The sequence below is a fragment of the Canis lupus genome, chromosome 24 (assembly GCF_011100685.1).
Source record: "Canis lupus familiaris isolate Mischka breed German Shepherd chromosome 24, alternate assembly UU_Cfam_GSD_1.0, whole genome shotgun sequence".
Taxonomy (NCBI): domain Eukaryota; kingdom Metazoa; phylum Chordata; class Mammalia; order Carnivora; family Canidae; genus Canis; species Canis lupus.
Window position 1 is genome coordinate 20,522,759 of NC_049245.1, and position 27,973 is coordinate 20,550,731.

Genomic DNA, 27,973 nt, shown 5'->3' on the forward strand with positions numbered 1-27,973 from the left:
GCTTCTCTTAGGAATGTGGCTGGTTCCCATTTCCCCGAGGGCTGGGAGGGTACTTTGTAAACCCTCTGCCTCCACTAGAGGGTTTGGGCTAGATTTTTGCCCAAACTAACATGGACACTAGCCTTGAGAACCTGTGTTTAAAGATCCTCAGCAGGGACGCCTGTGTGGCTCAGTGGTTGAGCATCTGCCTTTGGCTCAGGTTGTGGTCTCAGGGCCCTGGGATCAAGTCCCGCATCAGGGATCCGGCTTCTCCCTCTGCCTATGTCTCTGTGTCTCTCATGAATAAATAAATCTTTAAAACAAACAAACAAAAAAAGATCCTCAGCAGCCTGACAGTTTGTAAACTTTCCCTAGAGCTCACCTTCCCAAGAGATCTCTACGTGGGTAGAGTCTACTTTACACTCTCTGATTGAGGAGGAGAACCCTGCAGCCCAAAGCTAAAGTCAGCCATCTGCCCGAAGCCACCTATCAAGTCTGTGTCAGCTGGCCTTGCTCCGTTGGAGTAGCCCCATGAAGGTTCCACAGTGACCCCATCTCCTGCTCCACATCTGCCCCACAGGGAGAAACTGGCATTGTATTTAGTCATTCATTCACTCACTCATTCATTCATTCATGCAGCAGATATTTACTGAGAATGTGCCACATACTACATATCTGGCCGGGGCCAAACAGAAGGATGAATAATGCACCCTGAGAAGGGCTAAGATAAAGGGTGGTACTATAAGAGGGGGTTCTGATTTATGACACGAACAAGGTTCAGAGGCCAAGGGGAGCATGTTCTCCAGCCTGGAGCATTTCCCAGAGATAGCTACATCAATGCAACTCCTGTCCTGTGTGCTCTTCTTGGGACAATGACCTGCATCAAAAGGCAGAGTCTATGTTCCCTGCCTTGAATGGGGCAGACCTGACCAATAGAAGGTGGCAGAAGTTTCCAAGCCTAAGCCATGAAGTGCAGTGTAACTTCCACCTGGCTCTCTGGGGACAAGCGCCTTTGTAGTCCTGAGTGGCCATGTAAAAGCTTGGCTGCCTGAAGCCATCATGCTGCAGACACCACCTGAAGAGACCACAAGGGAGCCGACTGAGGTCGAGGGTGGAAGGCTGATGTGCTGACAGTGATGGAAGGAACCTTGAGGATGACCCTAACTCAGCCACCATCCCACTGCAACCTCATAATGCCTGGCTGAGCTGCTCCTGAATTTCTGACCCACAGAAACCCTAAGAGATAATAAATGGTTATTTTTTGTTTTAAGCCACTGTACTGGGGTAACTGGTTGACAGCCACGGTAACCAGAGCACTGCTGAAAGCTGGGGGTGGTGATAGATAGACAGCAGAGCTCTGGACAGAGCAAGCAGCATGTGCAAAGGCCCCAAGGTGAGAAATAGGTGCTGAAACGAAGATGCAGAGGCTGCCAGGGTCATCTCCCAAGCTTTCCAGAACTCTTCTCTTGATCCTACCCACATTTCTCCAGTGAGCAGGTAATCCTGTTTCCTCTTCTTTACAGAGAGCCATCTGTGTAATCATGGGCCTTGGGAAGAAAATGACATTCATTCTTTCAGTCAGTAAGATTAAATGCATAGCCTGATTGTGTGTGTGGTGGGGAGCGGGGGAGCTCCACTGCTCCAGCAGGTAGTGTAGATGCTCCCTGCAGCAGTGCATCAAGGAGGTGACTGAGGGTGGAGGCTGGGGGGCAGGTAGGGAGGAGTGGGGTGGAGGCTGACTCCTTCGGTGCCAGAGGGGTAAGTGGGAAGAAGTGAGATGAGCTTCAAACCCACCTGGCAGCAGAGCCTGCCTTTCTGTCCCAGTTCCAGGTCAAGCGTCTCCAGGCTGTGTGACTTTGGGCAAACCACTCTCTTGCTTTGGGTTTAGGTTTCTCCTTTGTAAAATGGGGACAATAGTGACACTGGCCTGGTCGGGCTCATACCATGTAGCTCAACCAATACAATCCTCACGTACTGCCCCTTACTCTGAGCTCACTCGTGCCAGGCACCAGGATCAGCTCCTGACCTGCATTAGCACGCTTCTTCCTCACAAGGCCAGGAGTAGTGTGATCCCATTTACAGTTGAGACAATCAAGGCACAGGTGAGCAAGCAGGGTCCTGAGCACACAGGAAATTCCGTGAATGCTGGTGGCTGATAACCAGCTGCCTTTCCTTTTCCTGCCAAAGCCCCACACACCTGGTTTAAAGTTCTCAGACGTCCGGATGAGCTCCTGGTTCCTGCTGCCCCCAAGCAGGCTGCCCATTCACAACTCCATAGGATTTGAGAGAACAAAGAGAGAGAGACAATGGCAAACAGCTGGTCGGGCCCTCATTCTGGGAAAAGCCCCAGAAGAAGGCAGAAGGCAGCACACCCAGAAGAGGTGCCACCACTCCTGGGAACCCCCTGCCCAGCGGCCACATCCCCCCAAAACATGTCCTGCCCTCATAGGGTTCATATTCCAGTGGGTGTGGGGAGGGGAGGATACGTAGTAACTATAACGCTGATCACAGCAATAGAAGTATTTACTTGGTGCTCACCCCCTGCCGTCCCTGTTCTAACTCACTTAATTTTCACACTTTTTAAAGATTTTATTTATTTATTCATGAGAGACACAGAGAAGCAGAGACACAGGCAGAGGGAGAAGCAGGCTCCCTGTGAAGAGCCTAATCAGCACTTGATCCCAGGACCCCGGGATCCTGACCTGAACCGAAAGCAGTCGTTCAACCACTGAGTCACCCAGTTGCCCCTAATTTTCACAGTCTTTGAAGTGGGTGGTATTATTTTCTTCAGTTCACTGAAAGAAAACAGTGGCACAGAGAAGTTAAGTGACTTGCCTAAAGTCACACAGCTGGGATAGCCAGGATTTAAACCAGTTAACAGGTAAAGTAAATAAAAAATTCGTCGGTCTCCAGGCTGAGGACCCACATTACTTTCACCGTGTAAGAGATGGGGTTTACCCAGCTTACCAGTCAGGGTATGGAGACACAGAGAAATTCAGCTGCCCACCCGAGGGTCAGCAGCTGGGGAGCAGGATTTAGAGGCAGCCACCTCCGACTCCAGGCTGGCAGAGGCACTTCTTTACCCCAAGCTATGCTCTTTGCAATCCGCTTCCCTTCTCGGGGCCAAAGGCAGTCCTAGAACAATCTGCCCCAGGACAGGACAGCCTCTCATTACTGTCACAACAACTGAGCCAGGGCCACCCCAGGGCATAACATCCCCCCCGTGGTCCCAAGGGAGAAGGGAGGCTGGGAGCCAGCTCCCGGCTAGAGCGCCCACTTCACTGGCCTCAAAAGGACATTCTCAAAAGATTGGACTCGCTGCCTCCCCTCCAGCCTCACCCCTCTGCCCCCCCTTTGCTCTCTCTGGGGGTCACTTCGCTTGTGTTCCAAGCACTTAACATGGAATCAGAATGGGGAAGGTAGGGGGGAGAGGGAAGGGGAAGGGGAGCTGAAACTTGAGATCCCAGCCTTTGGTGGGGGAAGGCTGGAGAGAGCCAGAGAGAGACAGAGACAGGAAGAGAGGGTTCAGTTGCCTTTGGTTTTCTGAAGCAGGCAGCTTTGGGGGTTTGGCGTGTGCGTGTGTGCATGTGTGCGTGTGTGCGTGTGTGCGTGTGTGTGTGTGTGTGTGTGTGTGTGTGTTGTTTTCTTTCTCAGGGGGAAGCCAGGCCTCCACTGGATAATAAAAGAACTCAGAGGCGAGGCCAAGCTGGGCGAGCAGGGCCAGTGCGGGGACAGGGCAGCTGTGGGCAGGAGTCAGGAGGAAGGAAGGGAGAGGGGGAAGGTTCGAGGTGAGGGGGTGTCTGCAGGCGGGAGCGAGGCGGTGGGAGGAAGCCGAGCAGCTGTGGTATTTGGAGCGAATATAAATAGCTGCCTGGACAGAGCCCGGCCAAGGGGTTCGGCTGCGGCCGGCAGGCAGGCCTGTGCGGCTGGCCTCGGGGGCGCGGCGGTGGGCAGGCGGGCGGGGTGCCGGGGGGCTCGGGGCCCACACCCGCATCTCCGGATGCTGTCCCGGCCGGCCATGCTGCTGGGTAGCCTCCTCCTCACCGCGGCCGCCCTGACCGTGGCCCAGCGCAGGGGGCAGGAGGCGGGCGGGCGCCGCCGGGCACACCGCGTCCAGCACGGCCAGTGCAGCTACACCTTCGTGCTGCCCGAGCCCGAGCCCTGCCCACCGGAGCCCGAGGCCTTCGGCGGCTCCAACAGCCTCCAGAGGGACTCGCCCGCAGCCCCCCTGAACCTGGGGGACTGGCCCACCCAGCGAGTGCAGCAGCTGGAGAAGGTGCTGGAGAACAACACACAGTGGCTGCAGAAGGTAAGGGCTGGGCCTGCAGGGAGGTGGTGGCGGGAGGCATGGGGGCTGGTCTCCGGCTGTCTCCATGGAGAGGTGGGGCGTCCTCCCCAGAGGCCTGCCCAGGGCACAAAGGCCAGGCTAATCAAGGCAATGTCTCTGAATTGTACAGATGGGGGTAATGAGAAACAGAGAAGGACAGAGATGGCCCTGACGCCGCACAGCAAGACTGGGCAGGCTCAGAGCTGGAAACCTGGCTCCCTCACAGCCATTCATTCACTCATCTGAGCGAAATCCAAATCAGTGAGCTCTGAGCACAGGCCTGACCCATCCTAGGGGCCAGGGATGTAACAGTAAACAGAACAAACAATACTGGACTGGTAGGGGAAAGAGGCCATGAAGAGATGAGTGATAAATACCTGCCACGTCAGAAGGTGACGTAAAATGGAGGGAAGAGGGCAAACGATGACAGGGTGGCTCCTTGAGGTCAGATAATTCCAGAGGACTTCTTGGAGGAGATGATGTCTGAACCCAGAGAACAAGTAAGATAACGGAGCAGCCCATGCTGGTACCTGCGGGATGGGCATTCACTACAAAGGGCCCAGCAAGTACAAAGGCCGTGAGGTGGGAAGGCAGTCAGGGTGCCAGGGGAACCTCGAGGACCAGCGCTGCTGGAGCAGAGAAAGAGGGGAGAGGGGTGCATGAGCAGGGGAGGGGAGAGGAGGCAGGTCGTGTCAGGCCTTGGGGACTGCTGGGAGGAAGAACTCTGGCTCTTGCTCTGAGCATCACAGGAGCCAGTGCAGCTCTTGGAGCGGGGGAGACACAGCTGACTTGGTCTGAACAGGATACACTGTAGGGGGCAGGGTGCATGCTGGGAGCCCGAGGAAGAGGCTGCTCAGCTGCCAGGCAAGAGGTGATGGAGGCTTGGGGCAGGACCCGGCTCAGGGAATTCTGCTTTATTCTGAGAGGGGGCTAATCGACCCTGCTGATGCATTGGGTACAGGGTGGCAGAGAGTGAGGAGTTGAGGACACTCCACCCTGTTCTGGACCAAGGCCAGGCCCACTCTAGGGTCTTCTGTCTTCATCCTTTTGGCAAACACTCTGAGTACATGGTGTGCCGGGCCCTTGACAAGGCACTGGGTACAGAGATGAATGAAGCTGGTGTGGCCTGGCACAGGCATGGGGGTGGGAAAGGTGTCCTGTGTGTTCCAAGATGGGGTTGGCAGGAGCCCCTAAGTAGGAGCAACCGAGGAAGAGAATGAGACCCAGGCCCCTGGTGCAAAAGACAGTCTGAGCAGTGAGCGGCGTGGCGTGGAGGGAAGCGCACTGATTCCTAAGGCCCTCAGATGTATTAATCGGCGCACAGCAATGGACAAGGTGTCTCTCCAAGGAGCACTGCCTTCTTACTCCTTGGTTTCCAAACTGTTCAGATCATGTGCCCAATCAGCAAACAATGTCTACGTCCCTGATACATGCATATTTATTTAATATATGTGCACATGTCCCCACATCAATATAAGTACAGGGAATAAAACAAAATGAAAGGGAACCTTCCATTTTCAAAAAGATGACATATGAAATCATGTAAATTGAAGTTTTAACAGTTTCCTCTGTTGTCCAAAGGATTACCTTGAGCACACCCTGGGTTTATCTGTCCCCAAGGTGGAGAAACTGCCCTATGCATAACTAACCAACCTGCTTTGCACACTTGTATATACACTCTTGTGCATGTGCACTTAACCTCCAGTCTTATTCCTGCCCTGACCTCAGCCCCCACTCACCATCTTCTCATAGTCCCTTTCCCACCTGCCCTCCCTGCCACCCGCCCTGCAATGCTGCCAACCTAACATCATCCTGGAGTCCCCCTCCAGGAAGGCCATGGCCTCACACACTGGAGCCAGCCCACTGGGGGCTCCGTGCTGCCCTGAAGTCTGTGTGTTTCCAGTTCCATGAGGGTCATCCCAAACCTCACCTCCCCAAGCCTCCATCTTTACTGTTCTCCATCCTCTCACCAGACCAACGACCTCCTGCTTCAATGACAAATGAGGGCACAGGGAGAGCTACTCTTCATCCACCTGTCCCACGTCTGCAATTTCACCCGTGCATCTACCAGTTCCCAAGACTTTTCTCTCGTTCAGAAAGAAGGGGTTCCTCCATGGCCCAAGGCTACACTTCCTTCCTAGGATGTAGATCCCATCCCCCTGCAGCCCCTGCACCTCCCCAAGCCAACTGTCCCCTCCTGTGCTCCCACTCTGCTGATTTCTTCCTTCAGTGTTTAATCCCATCTAAGCATCTCCCATGGGGGAAAAAAAAGGAAGAGGAAGGAGGAGCAGAGGAAACAAGCCTCTTCTCCAAGCCACACCCTTCTCTGCCTCTGCTTCCTCACATCCCATTTACTCCTTCCTCCAAAAGTCACCTCTCACATCCCACCTCCCACATCCAATGGCCGTGGCTTAGTCTTCATCAACTTGATCTCCTGACAAATTTCATGTTGCTGACCAATACCATCCTTCCAAAAACTGTCTCCATCCGCAAGTCCTCATCCACAAAACATGCCCACTCTGCCCTGCGTCCCTACTGCTTTCCCTACCTCCACAGCCCCACCCCGCACCAGCACCTCTGTCTCCCATCTAGACAGTCATTATGGCTGCTCGCTGGACTCCCTGTTTCCACCCTTCCCACCCCACTCCCTACCTCGTCCATTACTTCAGCAGACAGAGGGAACCTAAGTTAGATCCTGTCCCTCCTCTACTTAAAACCCTCCTGGGGCTCCCATCTCTTTAGAATAAAAGCAAAAATCCTTAGTCCCTAGAACACCCCCTCTCCAAGGTGCCCACAGGGTTCACCCAACCCCCCTCAGGTCTCTGCTTAAATGTCCCCTCCTTAGAGAGGCTCCCCCTGTCCATTCCATTTAAAACAACCACCCTCCCTCTGTCCCTCTGTATCCCCTCAACCTGGCTTTGGTTTTCTCTCTTAGCATGTATCACTACCCATTCTTAAAGCACTTCTATTGGCCTGTGCATCCGAGAAAGCAGGGACAAAGCAAGTGCTTTGTTCACTACTGAGTTCCCAGAGCCTAGAACAGTGCCTGGCACAGGGCAGGTCCTCCACACACGTCTGTGGAGTGAGTGAACTAATTAATACACGAAGGTCCCTGAGTCCCTCCGGTCACTCCAGTCCTCCCACACCCTGGAATGCCAGTGTTTCCCAGGGCTCTGTCCCTGCTCTTCCTTTCCTCTCACCCTTCATGGCACAGGCCCCACCCCCGGGCTGCCCCACCGCCCCTGCAGCACTGTCTCCCACCTGCCCCATGGTGGCGCCAAATCAGCATCTGGCAGTCTCCTGAGCCCCCAATCCATGACCCTGACCCTGCAGGTGTCTCTCCTCTCAGAGGCCATTGTGCCTCAACCCCAAAGCTGCTGGACACTCAGCTCTTCCCTCCCTCCCTGTCTCTGTTTAAGACTTTCTGAGGCCCTAGGGTGTCCTTCATGTCCATCTATCCCCAAGGCAGCAGGTCCCGCCCTTCTTATGGCCTTGGCTTCTCTCCTTGCAGTGCATTGTCCTGTCTCCCCAGCTGGGACTCTGCTCAGGACTTGTCACCTCCCCCACTGGCTTCTCTATCCTGAGCCTTACCCGCTCATCCATCTTTGACTCTCCTGGGTGCCTGGTGTTCAGGCAAATTTGACTGAGCCAAAGGATGAATTTAAGTCAGTGGCTTTCAGGTTAGGTGCCCCGGGCCACCTTTTTTGGCCCACAGGGCAGTGTCCTCTCCAGATGTCCATGGGACACCTGGGGCAGAGAGGACTGGTGTGGGAGTCAGGCTGACCTGAGTTCACAGCCCCACCTGGCACTTGCCACATGGCTGTGGATGAGCAAGTCTCAGTTTCCCCTTCTGCAAAATGGAGAAAATAGCAACATGCCAGGGAATGGCTGGGAGGACCACTGAGACTGCTCCCATGCCACTCTCAGCCTGCTGCCCGGGCAGAGCGTGTGCTCCATAAAAACCATGCCAGATGCAGTAGATTGATGGGCTTTGACTTCATTCAGCTGCATGTCTAGTTTGAGCTCTGCACTGCTGGGGGAGGGCACCTCTATCTCAGACGAGTCAGCCCAATGGCCCCAGTCCAGTATCCTCAGCGCTGGGGAAGTCACTCGTCCGTGGTGGTGTTCTCCAGGGGTCCCCCGTCCTGCCTGGTCTCTGCCAGGGGCAGGTATTTGCTGTGCCATCTCCTGGGTAAGGGCCCCTTGGGTTGAACGACCCCTTTAGGCTGCTTGGGTTGGGCATATCTCAGAGTCTTTGAAACTCGGAGGCCTCTTCTTGGCTTCTGTGGTAACATCCCAGAGGAGAAAAAAAAAAATTAGTTTCAGATTATTCTGATGTAGAAGCGTCGTCATCACTACCACTGCCGTTAGGGATTACTGGGGAAGAGTGGAGAGGACTGGCCTCCCCAGACCGAGTCTTGGCAAGATTCCAATCATCAGGATGGGCGCAGGGGAGACTCTCCCTGCCATAAGCCGCCAGTGGCCAGCACCTGCTCAGCCCATGCCCCTGTCTCAAGTCCCTGTCCCTCCATGTCCCCAGTACACAGGTGAGGACACAGGCCAGGGATGGGGAGGGACTTGCCAGAGTCACCCAGCAGTGACAGCCAGCCTGGACTCACTCCAAACTCCAGGTTCTTTCTCCTGACTCTGGGGGTGCCAGGGAGGTGGGGGAGGCAAGATCTGAGAGATGGGGTGTTCCTTAGTGCCTGAGAATTCCCGAATCCCAGAAACCCACTCTCTTCTCCCCCCATGGAGCTGACCAACTGGCCAGTGTCTTCCTGCCTATGCTCAGAGTGCACAGCAGTGGGGTGGGGCTGCTCCCTCTCCCCCCCTCACTCCCCTCCCCCTGTACCCCACCCCACTTCTTCCTTCTACTCTTCTCCCCTTCTTCCACCTCTCTCTCTCTCCTCCTAACTCCATCCCCCTGGAAAGCCTCTGCCCTAATGACTCACGTCTGGAGTTGCTATCGGTGGGCTGCACATCATCTCCTGGCCCTGCTCCTCCTCTCATCTGGGAGGAAAGCTGCAGCCAGGAATGTTGAGGGGGTGGGTGGACAGAGCCAGCGGGGGCGGGGGGGGGGGGCAGGCTTCCCGGGCAGGCTGTGCAGCACAGTGGCAGGTCACGGGGCCTCCTCGGTCCCCTGTCTGTGTGACCTAGCGCTGGCCCTGCGTTCGGTGCCTCATTTGAGTGGGGAGAGGGTTTGATGTGGGCTTAAGAGAAGCAGAACCAGGAAAGGATTTGCCTGCAGCAGGTGCTCATGAAGGGTCACTCCTGGTACTATCATCCCCCGAGTTGACCCCAGTCTCTGCCAGAAAGTGCCCGGTTCTGCTTTCCCCCGTGCAGGACCCATTCTGCAGGTGAGGATAGTGGAAAACCAGGGCCAGACAGAGGCACGGAAGCTCTTCAGCCCAACCCAAGCCCCCAAGGGCAGCCCCACTTCCTCTGAGCTGCTGGAGTCCCAGGGGCAGGGCAGACATCAAACCTTCAAACCATGGGTCTTCCTGCCCTTTCTCCTATACCAGTGACAGCTGGCCCTCCCTGCCCATCTCCCCATCTGTCTCTGCCTCTTTCTCTTTGTCTCTGGGTTGCTTTGTCTCTTGTGGGTCTCTCTCCCGGGGCCTTCACGGTGGCCCTGACACTGCTCTATAACTCTGTGGATGTCTCTGCCACTCTGTGACTCCCTCTCCTGTCTGGTGGCATCTCCCCAAAGTCTCTCCCTGTCTCTTTCTCAGATCCTCCTTTCATTCCCCCTGAACCCATTGGCCCTCTTGTCTCTACTTCCCTGGATGTCCATATGCTTTGTCCACCCTGGAGGACCCGGGACACACAAGCCAGATGACCAGAGCTCCCCCCTCAGCCAGGGTGCTCAGCTGGGGCCTCTTTCTCTTCCCCCTCTGCACTCCAAAACCAACTGGGGAGGGGTGAGGGGCTGGACAGAAGCCTCCCAACCTGGCACCGCCCCCAGCCTCTGCTGCTCACTCCTGGTCCCTGACGCCAAACCTCAGAATAACTCAAGACCTCAGCCCAGCGGTTTCGAGGCCCTGCCTGGCTGGATGTGGGTCAAAAGCACATCCAGCGGAGCGCAGCGTGGGTTTCTGGCCCAGCCCAAGACCCTCCCAAACTGGCCCCGGACTCCCAGCTGCCCCAGCCTCCCCAGGCTGCCCGTAAATTCTTGGCATTTTCGGCCTTCGGTTATCCAAACAAGAAATGAATCTCAGTTGCCGAACAGAATGTCTTGGGGTTTGGTTTCCTAACCTCACTGCTGGCTGCTTTCTAAGCAGTTTGGGGCTGGGGGGTGGAGTGGGGAAAGAATAGCATCTGCTTCTTGGAGAAATGGGGTTATTTTTCCAAGAAGGGAGCCTAGACATGGCTGGCCCAGATGCCCTGGGCTTAGGGATGAGCAGGGGAGCCATGGGGGCAGCAGCCCCTCAAGCAGCTTCCCCCAGAGGGCCAGGTTTATTTGTTCAAGCTCCTTGGCCAGGCCATCCCAGGGGGTCAGGGCCATGCATTTCTGGCTCTCTCCCCCTAGGCCCCACAGCTCATCTGGGCTGGGATGCACACAGACCCTCTCCCCCTTGTCTTCTAGGGCAGGAAATGTGAGAAAACAGGCCCCAGGTCTGCCCCCTAAGTCTGCACCTCTGGCCTCAGAGCATTTGCTTAACCTCAGAGTCAGCTCTAAAATGTCTGGAATGAACCAAGAATCAGTGGGGCATGTCCCAGTGGGGCCACTGACCAGCTGTTGGGACCCTGGGGAAGCCACCTGCATCAATTAGTTCCTCTGTTGGAACTCCAAACACTCACTGCCTCCTAGAGAGAGCGTAGGACAAAAGAAAGATAACAGGATTGAAGGCCAGTGTTTACTAAGCACTGACTGTGTGCCAGATGCTGTCCGACATGCCTTGTGAGAATTACTGCATTTGATTCTCATACAGAGCCTCTGAAACAAGATTGTTTGCCCCTTAACAGATGAGGAAACTGAGTCACCAAGAGGTTAGGTGACTTGCCCATGGTCACATGGCCAGAAAGGGTGAGGCCACGCTTACCCTCAGGCTGTCTGCTGCCAGAACCCACACTCTCAGCACTTAGGCCGGTTTCCTGGCTAATAAACAAGACATGTCCGTGGTGGCTTGATCCCTGGAGACCCAGCTGGGACAGAAGAGAAAGGATGCCTCAGCCAGCATTGGCAGCTCTCGAAAGCTGAGGGGCTCAGGACCTCCACTTGGGCATCCTTGCCATTATATCCCCCATCCTTGGCCAGAGCCCAGAGTAAATCCACAGGGGCAGTGTGGACCTTGGAATACCACCCCCACCCCGCCCCAATTCAATTTGAATCCCGGCTGCTCCACTGCTTGTTGGCTGTGTGTTCTCAATCACTTTGCCAGTCTGTGCCTCAGTTTCCTTATCTGTGAAATAGGGAAACTGCTGGAAGCTACTAGGCAGGTTATTGTGATTAAGTGAGTTAACACACACACAGGGCTGAGTACGGTGCCTGGCAAGAGGAAGAGACAGGGCAGTGTCCTCAGCAGATGACATGCTTGGAACACATGGCACAGTCAGGGAATCCACTATGGAGTGAACACAGGAATTCAACTGGAGCTTCTTCACATCTTGCTTTGTGTGAGCTTAGAAAAATCCTCCTTTCACCTCCCTGGGCCTCAGTTTCCTCATCTTCAAAGTAGGGATCATGAACACAAGTACCTCAGGTGAGGACAGAATAAGGCAAAGCACACAGAGATGTAGTGGGGTTCATGGGTGAGGGGATGTCTGTGGACCCTGAAGCTGAAAGCAAAACTACCTCCCCTTGGACAGAGAAACAGAACCTCAGAGGCTGAGACCAGCAGAGCCCTGTGGCCCTTCACTCCTGACTCTGGGGGCTACAATGCAACCACCATGGGGCTGAAGGAAGGAGGATGATCTCCAAGCAGCTGAGGGGGAACTCTGTAGGCTGCAAATGGGCCCATTGCTAGCAGAGATGAGCAGGAGAGGGGCTGGAGATGGGGCAGCTGGGAGCCCTCCTCCAGAGCCCAGTAGACCCAGGTTCCAGTCCTGGACACTGGGGAAAAAATATCACCTGTTATTCCAACTCCCTGGTCATCTCCAGTTAATTTCCTTGCAATTTCTTCTCTGCATTTTAAGTGTCTACGGAAGTGTTTGAGAAGTACAAAAAGATTGAAAAATTATTTTTTTAAAAGATTTTATTTAGGGGATCCCTGGGTGGCTCAGCAGTTGAGCTCCACTGCTTGTTGGCTGTGTGTTCAACCAACCCTCAGCAGTTGAGCCACCCAGGCATCCCAAGACAGAAAAATTAAATGAAACTCCCTGTTCCCATAACCCAGCTTAAGAGACAAAAGCTCACAGATGCCGCTCAGCTCCTGCTCCACTCTCACCCCTCACCTGCTTCCTTCCCCCACCTGAGAGAGCCACTGGGAATTGGGTATTGTTAGCCTCCTTCTCCATGTCTCACCCTCCTGACCCTTGTATAGTATTTGTTTCCTATGTAAACGGTGTCGTACTATCTCTATCTTTCTGCAACTTGCTTTCATCCGCTCAACCTCATAGCTGTGAAGTGTGTGGCTCTGCAAATGTGGGAAAGGCCTGAGCTGAAGCTTTTGCCTCTGTAAACCGGGGACAGTGTAAGCTCATGCCTGGGTTTGCGGCGAGGCCCAGATGACCAGTGCATGCCAAGGTCTGGGCACACACCTGGTGCTGCTTCAGCTCGTGGAGAAGTTCCTCCTCTCTTCTGGGGGTGGGGGTGGGTGTGCTGCTGTGGTAGACACACACAGACTTCATCTGTGCCAGGCACTGCTTACTATACATGTTACACAACCATAGATTCATTAAACCTCGCAACGTCCTAAAAGGTGAGGACTGTTACGGTCCCCTTTTATTAAGGGGAAACTGAGGCCCAGAGAGTTCATATGGCTAGGAAATGAGAGAGGGGGATGTGAACCCAGGCAGGGGCTGGGTCCAGACCTCACACTGAAGCACCACATGGACTGCCTCTCTATGCCCACCCGCCAGATGACAATACTGACCCTGGGCAGGAGGAATGACTCACCTGATTCCCCCTGAGGTCAGTCATGGGGATTGGATCAGAACTCAGGGCTCCTGACACCCAGCTGAGAGCATTTTGTGCCTCCTCCGCTATAGCAACACGACACACTGCATGTCATGAACCTCGTGAAAAATGAATGCGGCCTTACAGCTATTAAGTTCTGGGGTTGCATGCAGGCACACGTGCACACACGCATACAGGTGAGAACATTCTTTCTCCATTCACTCAATTGTCCCTTCCACTGATGTTTATTGAGAGCTTGCAGTGCTAGGCACTGTGTCAGGGGCGAGGATTCCGCAGTAAGCAAGGGAGACTCAATCCCTCCCCTCCAGGAGCAATGGGATAGACACCAACCTGATACCAACCTGATAATTTCTCATGCGTAATGGTCAACCACGATACACACTGTGAGGAAGGCCTCACCTGTTCTAAGGGTAGATAATGGGGGGACCTGACCTTGATGGAGGAAGTGCAATAGGAGGAAGGACAGAGCTGAGCTCAAAAAGGTCAATTGGGTGTTCTCAGGCAAGGAACGGAAAGGAAAAACATTCCAGGCACAGGGAACAGGAAGTGCAAAGGCCCTGGGGTAGATTGAACAACGTGATTTGGAGGAAATGAAGAGCATTTCTTGTGGCTGAAGCGTAAAGAGCCAGGAAAAGTGTGGGCAAGCTGAGATTAGAATGCTCATCAGGGGTCAGACCAGACCTCCCTGCGCCTGACCCTGCTCTCAGGAATCTTGGGTGCTGGGGACTGATGGAACCGCTTTTCTACTCTGTGCCCAATGAGAATTGGTCTGCAATAGGCAGTGGCTATGGACATCTGGGCCTGCTCCTCCCGTTCTTCCCTGACCTTGATCCCATCTCTGTCACCCTATTTCAGGGTCAGCCTCAGACACCAAAGATACAAGATAGGCAAGAGCTCAGCCATTGAATTCAAATCCTTAGTTTATTCCTTTGTGGACTGGGGAACAATCACACGTTTCCTCCAGGCTGCTGGGAATCAGATAAGGACAGTTATACGCCAGAGTTGTGCTGGCGGGAAAGCCTGGTACCACATGGTACCCTCTGTCTAGAACATGCTTGGCTCTATACCCAAGGTACGGCTGGGTTAGGAGGCAGGTAGGGGTGCTGCTAAATGATCACTTCAGTCAAGGAGACTTTGCAGATGTGTGGCCTGGTCGATCTGCTCCCAGACAGCCTGGGTTTGCTTATGACAAGCTGCCTGACCTTGGATAAGTTGCTTAACCACACTATGCCTCGTCTATAAAATGGGCCAATAATAACTCCTACCAAAGGGAGTAGTGACAAAGATTTAATTAAGCATAGTGGTTCGAACAGTGCCTGGCCCGTAATATGTGCTGAATACACATTTACCAAGCAAAATGGACACACTTCCCCATTCCATATAAGGGCTGGCACACAGGTGGCAGGGAGGTGAGCAATTATGAGAAATGTGCTTCTTCACTTTCTCTCAATTAAATTCTCAGTCTCTACACAAGGGGGAATAAGGTGGACTCATCTGTTGGAGCCCTTTCTAGACAAACCTTCCAAGATCCAGGTTGAGACACAGACAAGGACAAAAGGATAGTGGAGCCTTAGGAGGCCAAAGGCCATAGCACCCTGTTCACATCTTCTAAGAAGCACCCCAAGCTCACACAGCAAATGTAGGCCTAGCTCCCTTTCCCCCTGCACCTCCCTCCCCATTCCCCCATCTTCCCCTCATCTTCTCCCTGTGGCTTCTTGGACTTAGGCAGACACTGGGCTGCTCAGACACACACACACACACACACACACACACACACACACACCTCATGCGAGGTGAGGCTCAGTGAGCAGAACAGCCACAAACATTCAACAAATATTGGTGAGCACCTACCACGCACTAGGCCCCAGGGCTGCACCAGTGAACTAGATGGGAGAGACCCAGCCCCCGGGAAGCACAGCTTCCAGCACTGGTTTCCTTTATTTCCCTGGCCCCTCTGCTAAGAGGAAACAAGGAGCCCCATTCTCTGTGACGCCACTGAGGCCCGAGAAGCTCCATCCCTGGCACCGAAAGGAAATGGCAAAGCTATGATTGAACCAGTGCCTGACTCAGTGCCCCAGCCCCCACTAGACTCTGGCCTGCAGCGGGAAGTCTGGAGAAGCCCAGCCTGTGCCGGGAATTGTGGGCCGAGGCGAGAGCTGAACGGCACCTCCCTCCACAACAGCCCGCTGGGCCCTGACACGCTCCACCCCTGGCCTCCTGCCTGCCTGCTCTGCTCTCCCTGAGCCCTGACCCAGAAGAAGAGCAACAGAGGGGAAAGAGCCAGGAGGGCTGGGTCTGGCTGCTCGGAACCCCAAGGTCAGGGCCTGTGTGGGCCCAGAGGAGATGGGAGAGGGCTGGAGCAAGGCAGAAGAGGAAGCGCTGGCCCTTGGCCCTTGGGCTCAGAGCCACAAAGTGAGACCCGTTGCAAAATTGGGGAAACTGAGTCATGTGGATGATGGGGCAGGGGTGCCATGCACCCAGCAAGGGGGGCAGCACCCAGAGGCAAGAGGGTCTGACCTCTGTGACCACCACAAAAGTAGTGCATTCCTTATCTATTGTGGGACAGCACATTACTCCCAAACATGTAACAGCTTAAAATAACCGCAAACGGTTATTATCTTTCCATATCTGAGAGTCCAGAATTCAGGAGCAGCTTAACAAAAGAGCTCTAAGGCAGGTTTTCTTCATGTGGTTGTACTTGTGTACCAGCCGGGGCTGTGGTCATCTAACGGCTCCCCTGCGGTGGGAGGACCAGCCTCCCAGAGGCCCACTCCCATGGCTGGTAGGTGGGTGCTGGCGAGAAGTGAAGGAGGGGGCCTCCATTCCTCTGCAGGGCTGCTCGAGGGTCCTCAGGACATGGTGGCCAGCTCCCCGCCAGCCAGAGCTAAGCGAGGGCAAACCAAAAGCCAAAATGTAATGACGTAGCTGTGAAAGTCACACTCCGACATTTCTACAGCATGCCACAGTCATAGCGGCCGGTTCCTGCCCAGCGAGGAACAGATGACACATGGTGATGCACATCAGGATGTAGGGTCTGGAGTCTGGAGTCTTGGAGTCTGGCTGCCTCAAGGCACCCACTGAGTGGCGGAGGGTGTGCTCTTTGGAGCTCAAGGCCTGCATACGAGCCAGCCTCTGCTGCTCAGAAACTGTGCAACATGAGCGATGGGCTGGTCTTCTCTGTGCTTCTTTTCCTCGTCTGTAAAATGGGGATGACGAGAGTCATGGGCTAAAGGGGCTATATTTGTTGGGACCTCGAGGCTGTGCCCACACACCTAGTGCTTCAGAGACCTGCCTTCGGAAGCCTCGGCAGCTGGGCAGAGCTTGGCCCCCCTCAAGCAGAAGTGAGGTCTACTCTGGTCAATGCTCACTCCCCATCTCCTGGCACAGGTCCTACACATCTGAACAGATGAATGAGTGCCATGGTCATTTCTAGAGCATTTCTCCTGAAGACAGCCCAGGCTGGCTCCCTGCCTTGTGCCAGGCCTCTCTGAGCTCCTGCTGTAAGCGCCGCACACAGCCCTCCAGTGGCCACGCTGGCGTTTCTGCCCCTGTCCATCTGTCCTTGTACAATTGTCTCTCCGCTTTCCGGCCTTCTGGCCTCTCTGGCCTCTCCTTGCCTCACTCAGGCCTCCAGCTGTAGCTGGGGCTCTGTGGGGAGGTCCAAACTTATTTCCAGCAGCCAATTATTCAGTGGAAATCCAGCACTCCTTACGTAAAACGATTTATTCATTCTTTCATTTTTTTTAATATTCATTCTTTCAACAAATATTTCCTAAGTGCCTCTCATGTGCCTGGGACTGGTTGAGGCATGGAGGATGTGGCCGTGACCATGGCAGCACTGCACTCCTGGGGCTGATATTCCTGGGGAGAAAATAGACAGATAGGAAATCACTGCAGTGATTTCAGATGCGCCCAGTGCTGTGAAGAAACCAGGCAGCTGCAGTGGGAAGAGGAGGGCAGGGGCCTCGGTGTTTATCTTTGATGGGGTGGCCAGGGGACACGTCTTAGGGAAGGTGATGTTTGCAGGGAGATATGAAAGTCAGAAAGAGGTTAGCAGGATGCTCCTGAGATCAAGGATGTGGATGTGTGTTGGGAGGATTCCGGTAGGCAACCCTCTGGCTCCTGTGGCCACTGCCGCAGCTCCCAGGGCCCCTCCTCTGAAACCAGAGTGGAAACCGCAGACATGACCTCTGCCAAGGGCCATTTGTTCACATCACAAGTGTACACTCCCTTGAACTTGGCAGTTCCACGTCAAGGGACTTATCCTTGATGCACCCTTGCAGGAGAGTTAAATGACCTGTGGGCAAGGATATTCCCAACAGCACTGGCATGATGGCAAAAGCCTGGAAATGACGTCGCTATCGGGGACTCGATGAGCAAACAGTGGTGGCCACAGATGGACTACCATGCAGCTGTTAAAGCAGTGAGGCAGGTCTGTCTGGATGAAAGTGGAGCAATATCCAAATTTCATACTCTGAGAGAAGAAGCAAGGTGCAGAACGGTGAGCTGACGTTTTATTAGCCCAAAGTGGGGGCAGGGATGTGAGGATATGCACTGCTGGCACATGCATGGAGCTCCCCTGGAAGTGAACCCCGCATGTCCTTCAGTGGCCTGTGGGGCAGGGCTAGGAGACTCGTTAGCACTCCACATCCTTTGAGTCCTTGGACTTTTGATTTTTTTTTAATTTTTTAAAAGATTTTATTTATTTATTCATGAGAGACACAGAGAGAGAGAGAGAGGCAGAGACATAGGCAGAGGGAGAAGCAGGCTCCCTGCAGGGAGCCCGATGTGGGACTCGATCCCGGGTCTCCAGGATCAGGCCCTGGGCTGAAGGCGGCACTAAACCGCTGAGCCACCAGGACTGCCCAAGTCCTTGGACTTTTGAACAATGTGCTCATATCACCTATTCAAAAAAACACTCAAATTACAAAAATACCCATTTAAGTTGAAACACACACACAAAGCTATCAAAGTCCTCTGTTCTTTCAGATTTTTACAGGTTTGGCTACACTGGGCCACTAGCTCCTGTGTGCAGCCTCCTACAAATGGCTTTCCTGACTGGGGCCTCAGTTTCCCCCTGTGGGAAATAGAGCTGGCTGTGTGATCCTTGCAGGTCTTCAGAGCTCCCATATCCCTCCTGCCTGGGCTTGGGTCCCTTGTGGGGGGACCCTGCTTTCCTCTCCATCATCAGGCCAGGCTCTGATCTCCCCCAGCCTGCACCCTGGGGCCTGGGTTCAGCCCGGCTGACTTGGCCTTAGTTCCCTCCACTCCCACCTCCAATGCAGCCCAGTTTAAACCCTACTCTTCGGGATAGTTTTGCCTGTTTCCAAAGCACAGATTTTTTTTTTTCTCTCCTAGAAAGGAATTTACAAAGAAGCCTGGTTTTCTCTATACTGTGGGAGCCACAGCAGGGTTTTGAGCAGAAGGGGCTGTGACCTGGCTTAGGTGTACTGGGCTCTCTCTGGGGGCTGGGGGAGCATGAACAGAGGCTGAGGGCACAGCAGGAGGGGGTGGCAAGGCTAGGAAGCCGCACAAGAGATGACGGAGGCTGGGCACGGGTGGAGGTGGTCAGGTTCTGCGCATGATCGCAGAGTGTAGAGATCACAGATTGGGTGTGGGTTTGGGGGAGGGGAAGTGAAGAGGACCCAGTGAAGTGAAGGGGTTGGGCCTGAGCCATTGGAAGGGTGGCATTTGCTCAGAGATGAAATCATCTGACCAAAGTCACGTAGCTCGGAGCTGGAGAGCTGAGACCAGAAACCACGCTCCCTGCTGTCTCCCTGCAGTTTCATGGAGATTTTAGCGGGGAGAATCCCTGGCCTTTCTGTACCTTAACACACACCCCAGCTCGTGGGAACCCCTGGTTCTCTTTTGGTCTGATTCAGGCACAAGCCTGAGCAGGGGACCCAGAAACTCAGGCAACTGGCAGAAGCCAACATCAGAGCTTGCCTGGCACCCTGGCCTTTGTGCTCCCTGGCTGGCGGGCTACACCCTGTCCTGCACTGGGTGAGGGGGACACAGCCTCCACCTGCTTAGCTCCTGCCCTGACCATGCTCTGCCCACTGGACCTTCTGGCCTCCAAATCAGCAGACCTGGGTATGACTTGAGGGTCTGCCAGTTTGACCAGTAACCTCGGGGAAGTGATTCTGTGTCTGAGCCTTCATTTGCTCATCCATAAAATGGGATCAGTAGCAGAGCCTCCAAGCAGGGGACGAGAGGCTATGTCTAAGGCACCCAAACACAACTAGCAATCATGGGTGCCAGAACGAGTTCCTGGGACAATTGCCACCCCCCAAGGGCTTCCAACTTTTGCCTCCACTCTCACTCCTGGCAAAGTCCCAGCAGCAAAGGACAGAAGGACCAGAGGCTGGGACAGAGCCTCCAGCATTCCAGGTATGCCAACACCCAGCCTGTGCTGCAGGAGGTGTGCAGCAGCCCCCACGATGACAGTAAGAGCAATGGCTAAAGTCACTGTGTGCCTGGCACACACCAGGCATGGTCTCACTGAACCATCCCCTGCCCCAGGCTCATTTAGGCCCACAACAACCTCATGTGGCAGACCCCACTACTGTGCCCATTTTACAGCTGGGGAAACTGAAATTCTGAGAGACCACACAGCCAGGAGTCCTCAAAGATAGATATAAACAGAAGCCATCTCTGGGTCTCCAGGAAATAAATACCATTAAGGCAAGATGAAGTTTCCAGAGCCTCTTAAGGAGTGATGCAGGGAGCACCTGCTATGTGCCAAACACCCTCTGGTTCTTTCTCCAGGAATCTCATTTTTCCTTCACACTAATCCCCAAAGGGGGTTTCCTGGTTCCCCCTGGTTCCCCATCTGACAGATAAGAGCATCAAGACTCAGAGTGAAGACACTCAGCCTGGGTCCTATGGCCAGTGAATGGAGAAGTCAGGATTTATACCCAGTGCCTAGAGTTCTAATGCTAGAAGCCTTGCCAGCCTCTGGAGGGGTTGCCACTGGGCCTCATTCTCCTCCAGTGTTCTTCTCACCTAGGGGGGCCAGTCCCACACCTTGATGAGTTCCCACCCACAGTGACTCAGAGCTAGACATTGTGTAGAGATGCCCTTGACTCCCAAAGGGCCCCACAAATGTTGTGGGGGACCCTAGCCACCCACTCCAGTGCAGCTCTGGCCAGCCAGGGTCATGACAGTGGGCTCTACCCTCCTGGTTTCCCTGCGTCCCCCAGGATCCTTGACCAGAGAAGCTCCAAGCACTTCTGCCAACAGGGCCCTTTTCTATGAGCTCCATGTGCATACCCCATGGAGTGGTACTGTTCTCACCCCCACCTATAAATGGGGAAATGGAGGCACAATGGCTGGAAGTGACAAGCTGTGGGGTAGAGATTTAGCTTTTTGTAAGTGTATTTCTCTCCTTGCCTTTTGTTCTGTTTCCCAGTGGCTACACCACAGAGCCATATGCTGTTACTTATTTCAAAGCTAATTCTTCCAGTAGAATAAGTGTCCAAGCCATTCATTCATTCATTCATTCAACCAAACGAACATCCTTGATCCACCTAAGAATTTCCAGATATCCTTCGAGGCTCCAGAAGAAAAGGCAGACCAACCCTCATACTCTTGGAGTGGATGCTCCACCAAGGGGGAATTGTGAGGGGGATCTTCAGAGGTCCTAACCTTCTCTGTGCTCTGGGCCTCTCTGGCATCTGGCAAAGCTCTGGACCCTCTCTTGGAAGAAGATTTTTTTCAAACATAAAATTAAATGCATAAAGTTAAAGGAAACAAATTGCCTTAAGATATAGATATCAAAATATATTTTTTAAAGATTTTATTTATTTATTCATGACAGACAGAGAGAGAGAGAGAGAGAGAGGCAGACACAGGCAGAGGGAAAAGCAGGCTCCATGCAGGGAGCCTGACGTGGGACTCCATCCTGGGTCTCCAGGATCAGGCCCTAGGCTGAAGGCAGCGCTAAACCGCTGGGCCACTGGGGCTGCCCTCAAAATATTTTTAAAACAGATCTGTGATATAGTTACCTATTTGCTCTCGTGTTAATACATTAAATAACAAAATCTAATGATCTAGTGCCTTCCATCATTTTGAGATCATGATAAGTGTAAACAATATATCATGGATGTTCACAATCACTGTGGTGAGACACAAGAATGTCTGTGATGTCTACTGGTGACAAAGTCATGGGCATGGGCACCACCACGGTAGCAGTCTGTGGCCCATAGGCCTCGCCGTGGGAAGAGCTCGGTTCAGTTAGAGATTAGCAGACCCACTGTAGCGAATGTTCTGTATCTTGCTTGTCTCACTCAAGAGTGCAACTGGGGCATCTTTTTAGATCAGCCGCCAATGAAGGTCAACCTCCTTTTTAACAGCCACCTAGTAATCCATGACACAGACATACTGGAATTTGTCATGTGTTGATTATGTAACCATGCTCTGGCCCTTTACGTAGGTCATGTCAGGAATCCTCCTCCTCCTCCCTATCCCAGAGATAGGAGCTATGATTACCCCCATTCTAGAGAAAAGGCCCAGACAGGTAGAGAGAGGTACCTGCCCTAAGTCACACAGCCACTAAGTTGAGAGCTTTGATTCGAACCCAGGCTTATCAGATACAAAGCACTGACGACTCTTTCCACATTGGCTTTTATCTGTTGTTGACAAACCATTTTTCCCAAATATGAACCACATGCACCATTTTCCAAGGAAGAGACAGGCAGGGCAGATCACTGTTCTGATTCTCAAATATGCCAGACACACTCACATCTCAGGGCTTGTGCATGTGCCTTTCTGTTTGTCTAGAATTCCCTTCCTCCTGACTTTGCCACAGCTGGCAAGCCTCTCAGCTCAGGCGGTCCCTCCAGTGAGGGGTTCCCTTGCACTCTGGCTGAACTCCCTGCTGACCCCATCCACTACCCTGTCTCACCTCCTTAAGAGCATTCATCACTATTGGAATTTAATGGATGATTTAGTGGAAGTACCTGGAATCAGAAAACTTGCCATTTTTGTTCATTCCTGATTTCCTAGTCTCTAGTACAAGGCCTAGCACATAGTAGGTGCTCAAGAAATTCCTGAGTTGATACATATATGACACTCAGAGGGTGAGGGGTTTGAGAAACTGTATTTATCATTATAATACATAATTTTATATGGGACATTTTTTAGAATCTTTTTTTGGTGGGGTTTGTTTTTTACTGAGGTACAGTCCACATGGTGAGATACACCTTTCTAATATATGGCTCTGGGGGGTAGTGACAAATGTGTATGGTTACGCAACCACTACCAAAATCATGATATAGAACATTGCCAACACCCCCAGAAAGTTCTCCTATGACCCTTTGCAGTCAACCTAGATGCCAGTTCCTGGCAACAGCATGGACTAGATGCCAGTTCCTGGCAACAGCACGGACTCTGACTTTTCTAGAAGTTACATCAGTGGAATCCTACAGCATGTGGCCTCTTGAGTCTGGCTTACTTCGTCCATGTTGTTGGGTGCATCACTATCTCCTTCCTTTTCTTTCTTTTTTCTTTTTTTTATTTTATTTATTTATGATAGTCACACAGAGAGAGAGAGAGAGGCAGAGACACAGGCAGAGGGAGATGCAGGCTCCATGCACCAGGAGCCCGACATGGGATTCGATCCCAGGTCTCCAGGATCACGCCCTGGGCCAAAGGCAGGTGCCAAACCACTGCACCACCCAGGGATCCCTCTCCTTCCTTTTCATGGCTGAGTAGAGTCTGCTGGATGGATGGACCACAGTTGCTCATCCATTGTGTAGTTGTAAACTTTTTTTAATATAAATAATGTGGGGAAAAAGCAGACTTGAGGGGATCTCCTTGGCCACGGAGACTGCTCATCCATGCAATGCTCACCTGTGGTCTGTCCAGAATACCTACCTTCATCACCCAGCCCCTGCATGTCTAAACTCCTTTCTTTTCTTTCCAGGCCCTTTACAGCTGCCCTCTCCCCAAAGAGGAGTAAGATTCCCTGTCCCCATGTCACAGATCAATAAAGTGAGGCTCAGAGAAATGCAGCTCTTAACTGCTAGAAGTTCACAGTTGGAGTGCCATAGAGCCAAAACTCAAACCTTGGGCCAAGGGGAGAGGGTTGACAGCCCAAAGGCCAAAGGTAAGCCTCTTTGCAGGCTGTGGAGGTGATGGCAGTTCAGGCCCTTATCCCACCCCCCATCTCAACCCTGAGAATCTGCAAGCATGAGGGTGACAGGGAAGGCGCAGGTCCAATCCTATTGTGGGGGAAGGAGGCAGGGGCTATGGAAGATGTCATTCTGGGCTGGCTCATTCATTGGGACCCTCCCCCCATCCTTCCAGCCTGAGCCTGAACCCTAGGCCAGACCCAATCCCCACTACACAGGCCAACATTACTCACCAGAGCCCAGCATGGCCAAAATGGGACCATCTGGCCCCAATTTCCCATCCTAGGACCCATGCTGGTGGGCGGGTGTGGCAAATTAAGTGATGGGCCCCAGCTGTGGGTGGCCTGGGCCCCACCCAGCCACTTAGCCACAGGACAACCAAGGGACCAATACGGGTACTCATGGAACTCCTGTCACTTGAGATGACCACCAAGTTACCCTGTGTCCCCAGCCCAGCTCTGCAGATCTGAAGGAGCAAGCACCTGGGCAGGGAGTCGTGGAACCTAGCCCACCAGGTGATGGTGACCTTGGGCAAGTCTTCTAGGCCTCAGTTTGTCCACCTACAAATGAGAGGCTTAGGGAGGATGCCTGAGAAAGTCTCGTCTTGGGACTAAACTTGCTAATTGTCTGCCTAGAGTTGAAGCTCGGAGCCTGGGAGTCTGCATTTTACACCAGGTTCCAGGAGGTCTGTGACTGGTGAGAGAGGGCAAGATCAGCCTCAGTATAGTTCTGCCTCCCCTATTCCCCATGGGGTGCCCAGGCAGCCACACATTAGTAACCCCAGGGAGGCCACAGAGGTGTGGTGGGAGCACACCTGAAGGGACCCATGGGGATGACAGTAGCCTCACCCAGGGTGCAGGGAAGTGGGCAGATTCAAAATTTGCATTGGGATCATAGTGGCCAAAACTCACTAGAGGATTGAGTGCAGCAGGTGAGAAAAAGAGAAGCATCAACGATGACCTCTGGGTTTGGGGCCATTTGCCAAGATGGGAAAGATGGGGGCAGTGAGGGAGAATGGGGTGGGTTTGCAGAGACAGGGCAGTGGGACCTGAGGAACGAAGGGGTCCATGTTGGATATTTTTGCCTGAGATGCTTGCTGGAAGTCCACGTGGGGATGGGGAGTTGGTGGCACATTGAGGAGAGTAGTCTGGGTGGGAGACGGAGCCAGTGCTGTCAGCACATGGCAGCCCTAGGACCTACAGGAGCACCTGCAACGGGGCCCTGTGCACTTTGGTATCTGGTCCTGGGTGAAGCTAATAAATCCCTTTTCAGAGCAATGCTTTTAAATGTATAAAATGAAAGTATAAGAACATCCAGTGATGTTGCCATTGTAATCAAAATATTAGATATCAAATCGGTGCTATGGTTGTAGCATTACCTAGTGGTGGGTTTGAGAACGTCCATCATTCTGAGGCCATGATGAGTAAAATAGGTATTTAAGATGCTGTAACAGGAGCACCTGGATGGCTCAGTCAGTGAAGCAGCTGACTTCTGCTCAGGTCATGATCCCGGGGTCCTGGGATGGAATCCCATGTCAGGCGCCCTCCTTAGCCGGGAGTCTGCTTCTCCCTCTCCCTCTCTCCTCTCTCCCCACCCCACTGCCTCACTCCTACTCATGCTCTCTCTCAAATGAATAAATAAGATCTTAAGAAAAAAAAAAAGATGCTGTAACACTTGCACTATGGTATGGAAATATTGGTGATTTCTATTGGTAATGAAGTTGCAGGATCAGCTGAAAGTGCTATCGTTTGTGGCCTACACTCATAACCAAAGGAAATGACAAACTTTGCTTACAGGTTAGCAAGCAAGAGTTTTTTCTCACCCAAGTTCGTGGACCCTCTGAATTATCTTTGCAGGCCCTGTGGTCCCCACTAAGAACCCCTGACCTAGGGATAGAACATACATAAAGATGAGAGGCTGGAACTGGGCTCAGAGCCCCCGACATGTAGGATGCTGGTAAAGGAGGAGGCAGAGAGGAGGTGATCGTGGGTAGGAGGACAACTAGGAGAAGGAGCATCTGGGAAGTGCTTCCAGAACTCAGGAGTGACCATCTGACTAAATGCTACTGAGAGGGGAGAGAGTGAGAAGACAATGGGCCTTGTCCAGGAGCCGATGACCAGGCCAGTTGAGAGAAGGGGCTCCCCAGGGCTGGGGAGGCAGGCCGGGGAGTGCAGGATTCAACAGTTTGGGTTATATATATATACTGCTTAAAGATTTATCTATTTGAGAGACTGAGCAGAAGGAAGGGCAGAGGGAAAGGGAGAGGGAGAAGCAGACCCCCGGTCTGAGCTCAGAGCCCAATGCAGCGCTCCTGGGATCATAACCTGAGCCAAAGGCGGACACTTAACCGACTGAGCCACCTGGGCGCCCCAGTATGGGTTGTATTTTTTTCTTGAGTGTGGTAAATACACAGACTTCATTATATTATTCCTTGTGCTTTTTTCTATGCATACAGTACACCATAATCATATTGTTAATGTTTTTAGAGGCAAGGGTGGGGCTGGAGGCAAGAAACTGGAGGCAACTTGAAGTTTTGCTGTTGAGGGGACCAGGGAAATTGGAGACGCAGCTGGAAGGACTGTGGGGTCAAAACTTTGTTTTTAGATGGGAATGGTCGGAGGATGTTTGTGTGTTACAGGGGACGGCGGTGCAGGGGGCTGATGGTGCCGAGGAGGGAGGAAGGGGCCAATGTGACAAATGCCTGAGAAGCTCCAATAGGCCTGTCTCCCTGGTCCTCAGTCAATTCTGTGACTGCCACCTGAGGGTTCTCACACTTGAGGGAGCATCAGGACTCACTTGAATGGCTAGGTGCCACCCCAGAATTTCTGAGTTAGTAGCTCTGGGGTAGGACCTAGAAATTTGCATTTTTAGCAAGCTCCCCAGGGATGCTGCTGCAAGGGCCACACTTTGAGCACAGCTGCTGTAGTCAATACCAGCACCCCCACATGTGCCCCCTCCAGGATCTGGTGTTGCAGTTGTTCCTTCCAAAGCACTGGTGGGAGGAAGGCATGGGAGCAGAGTGTTAAGAAAGAAGAGGGGAAGGGTGCCTGGGTGGCGCAGTCGGTTAAGCCTCTGACTCCTGGTTTTGGCTCAGGATGGGATCTCAGGGTCCTGAAATGAGCCCTGGGCCAGGCTCAGCACTTAGTACGGAGTCCGCTTGAGATTCTCTCTCCCTCTGTCTCTGCCCCTCCCGCTTGTGCTCTCTCTCTCTCTCTCTAAAATAAATAAATCAAACTTAAAAAAAGAAAAAAGAAAAGATGGCAGAGGGAAGAAGAGCCCAAGGAGGAAACAGCCAGAGCCTGGCCCCCCAGCCAAGTTCACCACTTCTCCCTGGGGAGTGCCCGTCTTCCCAGGAACCCTGGGAGCTACCCTGTCTGTCAGACCTCCTGGAAGTCTGAGCAAGAGGGCAAGGAAAGGAGCCAGGGCGGGGGCGGGTGCAGAGGGGGATGGCCAGAGGCCAGCATGTGTGCAGAATGGAGAGGGAGTGGAGGGGGGACACCAGCTCTCTGCCTGCGGGCCCTGAGCTCTGAGAACACACTGTTCACCTTTACAACTTGATCCTGGTCTCATGCCAGACCAGCTTCTACTGCTCTTGGGAAAGAGAGCAGCCCTGTCAAAGACATGAATGTTAGCTCGTGGGACCCCAGGACATCTGAACTGAAAGAACCCTTGGAGACTGTCCGGTTCAGCCCGTTTGGCAGATGGAAGAAGCCAGAAAATAGAAAGTCCAGCTTGCTGGATAGACCCGCAAACTTTTGTAATGGGCATGACATTGGGGGCTATTCTCTGACCCTTGCAGTTCCCCCTTTTCCATCAATTAATTGAACACATATTTACTGAGTACCCACTGGGCACTAGGCATTGCGCTAGACACAGAGGTAAGACCTAGTCTCTGGCTTCACAAAACGGACATTCCAATGGTAAAATGGACAATAGACAATAAATATGTAATACAAAGTTAGAGAATGATAAGTGGTAGAAAGAGACCTGAAATGACATGAGGGAGGGAGGGATGGCGGGGGTTTCCAGGAAGAGGGAATAGCATGTGCAGAGGCCCTGAGGTAGCTGTATGCTTGCCATGTTGGAAGGATGTCACGGAGGCCAATGCATCTGGAGCAGAGTGCAGGAGACGACTGAGAGAAGAAATTGGAGTGGGAGCAGAAGGCCAGGTCATGGAGGAAGTCTTCCTCCAGGCTCTACCCATGACCCCAGCCCATGGTCTCCCCACAGCTAGAAAGGTACATCCAGATGAACTTGAGGTCAGAGCTGGCACAGGTCCAACAGCACATGGTCCAGAACCAGACAGCCACCATGTTGGAGCTAGGCACGAGCCTCTTGAACCAGACCACCGCCCAGACCCGCAAGCTGACTGACGTGGAGGCTCAGGTACGGAGAGCGAGCAGGTGGCACAGGGGCAGGGGGATGGGGGGACCTGTGGCCGGCCGGCTGGCTTGC

At 53.2% G+C, this 27,973-nt stretch overlaps 1 protein-coding gene across 5 annotated transcripts in view; it reads left to right on the forward strand.

Moving 5' to 3' along the window:
• The first annotated feature begins 3,275 nt into the window (after positions 1 to 3,275).
• ANGPT4 (angiopoietin 4) overlaps positions 3,276 to 27,973 on the forward strand; it is a 59,369-nt gene continuing 34,671 nt past the window's right edge. For 4 of the 5 annotated variants that reach the window (XM_038571872.1, XM_038571871.1, XM_038571869.1 and 1 more), the window contains exons 1-2: positions 3,980 to 4,288; positions 27,749 to 27,904. In XM_038571872.1, coding sequence (XP_038427800.1) covers positions 3,980 to 4,288; positions 27,749 to 27,904 — 465 coding nt within the window. Of the gene's footprint in view, positions 4,289 to 27,748; positions 27,905 to 27,973 lie in introns of all 5 variants that reach the window. The other variant, XM_038571870.1, reaches the window with a different exon arrangement.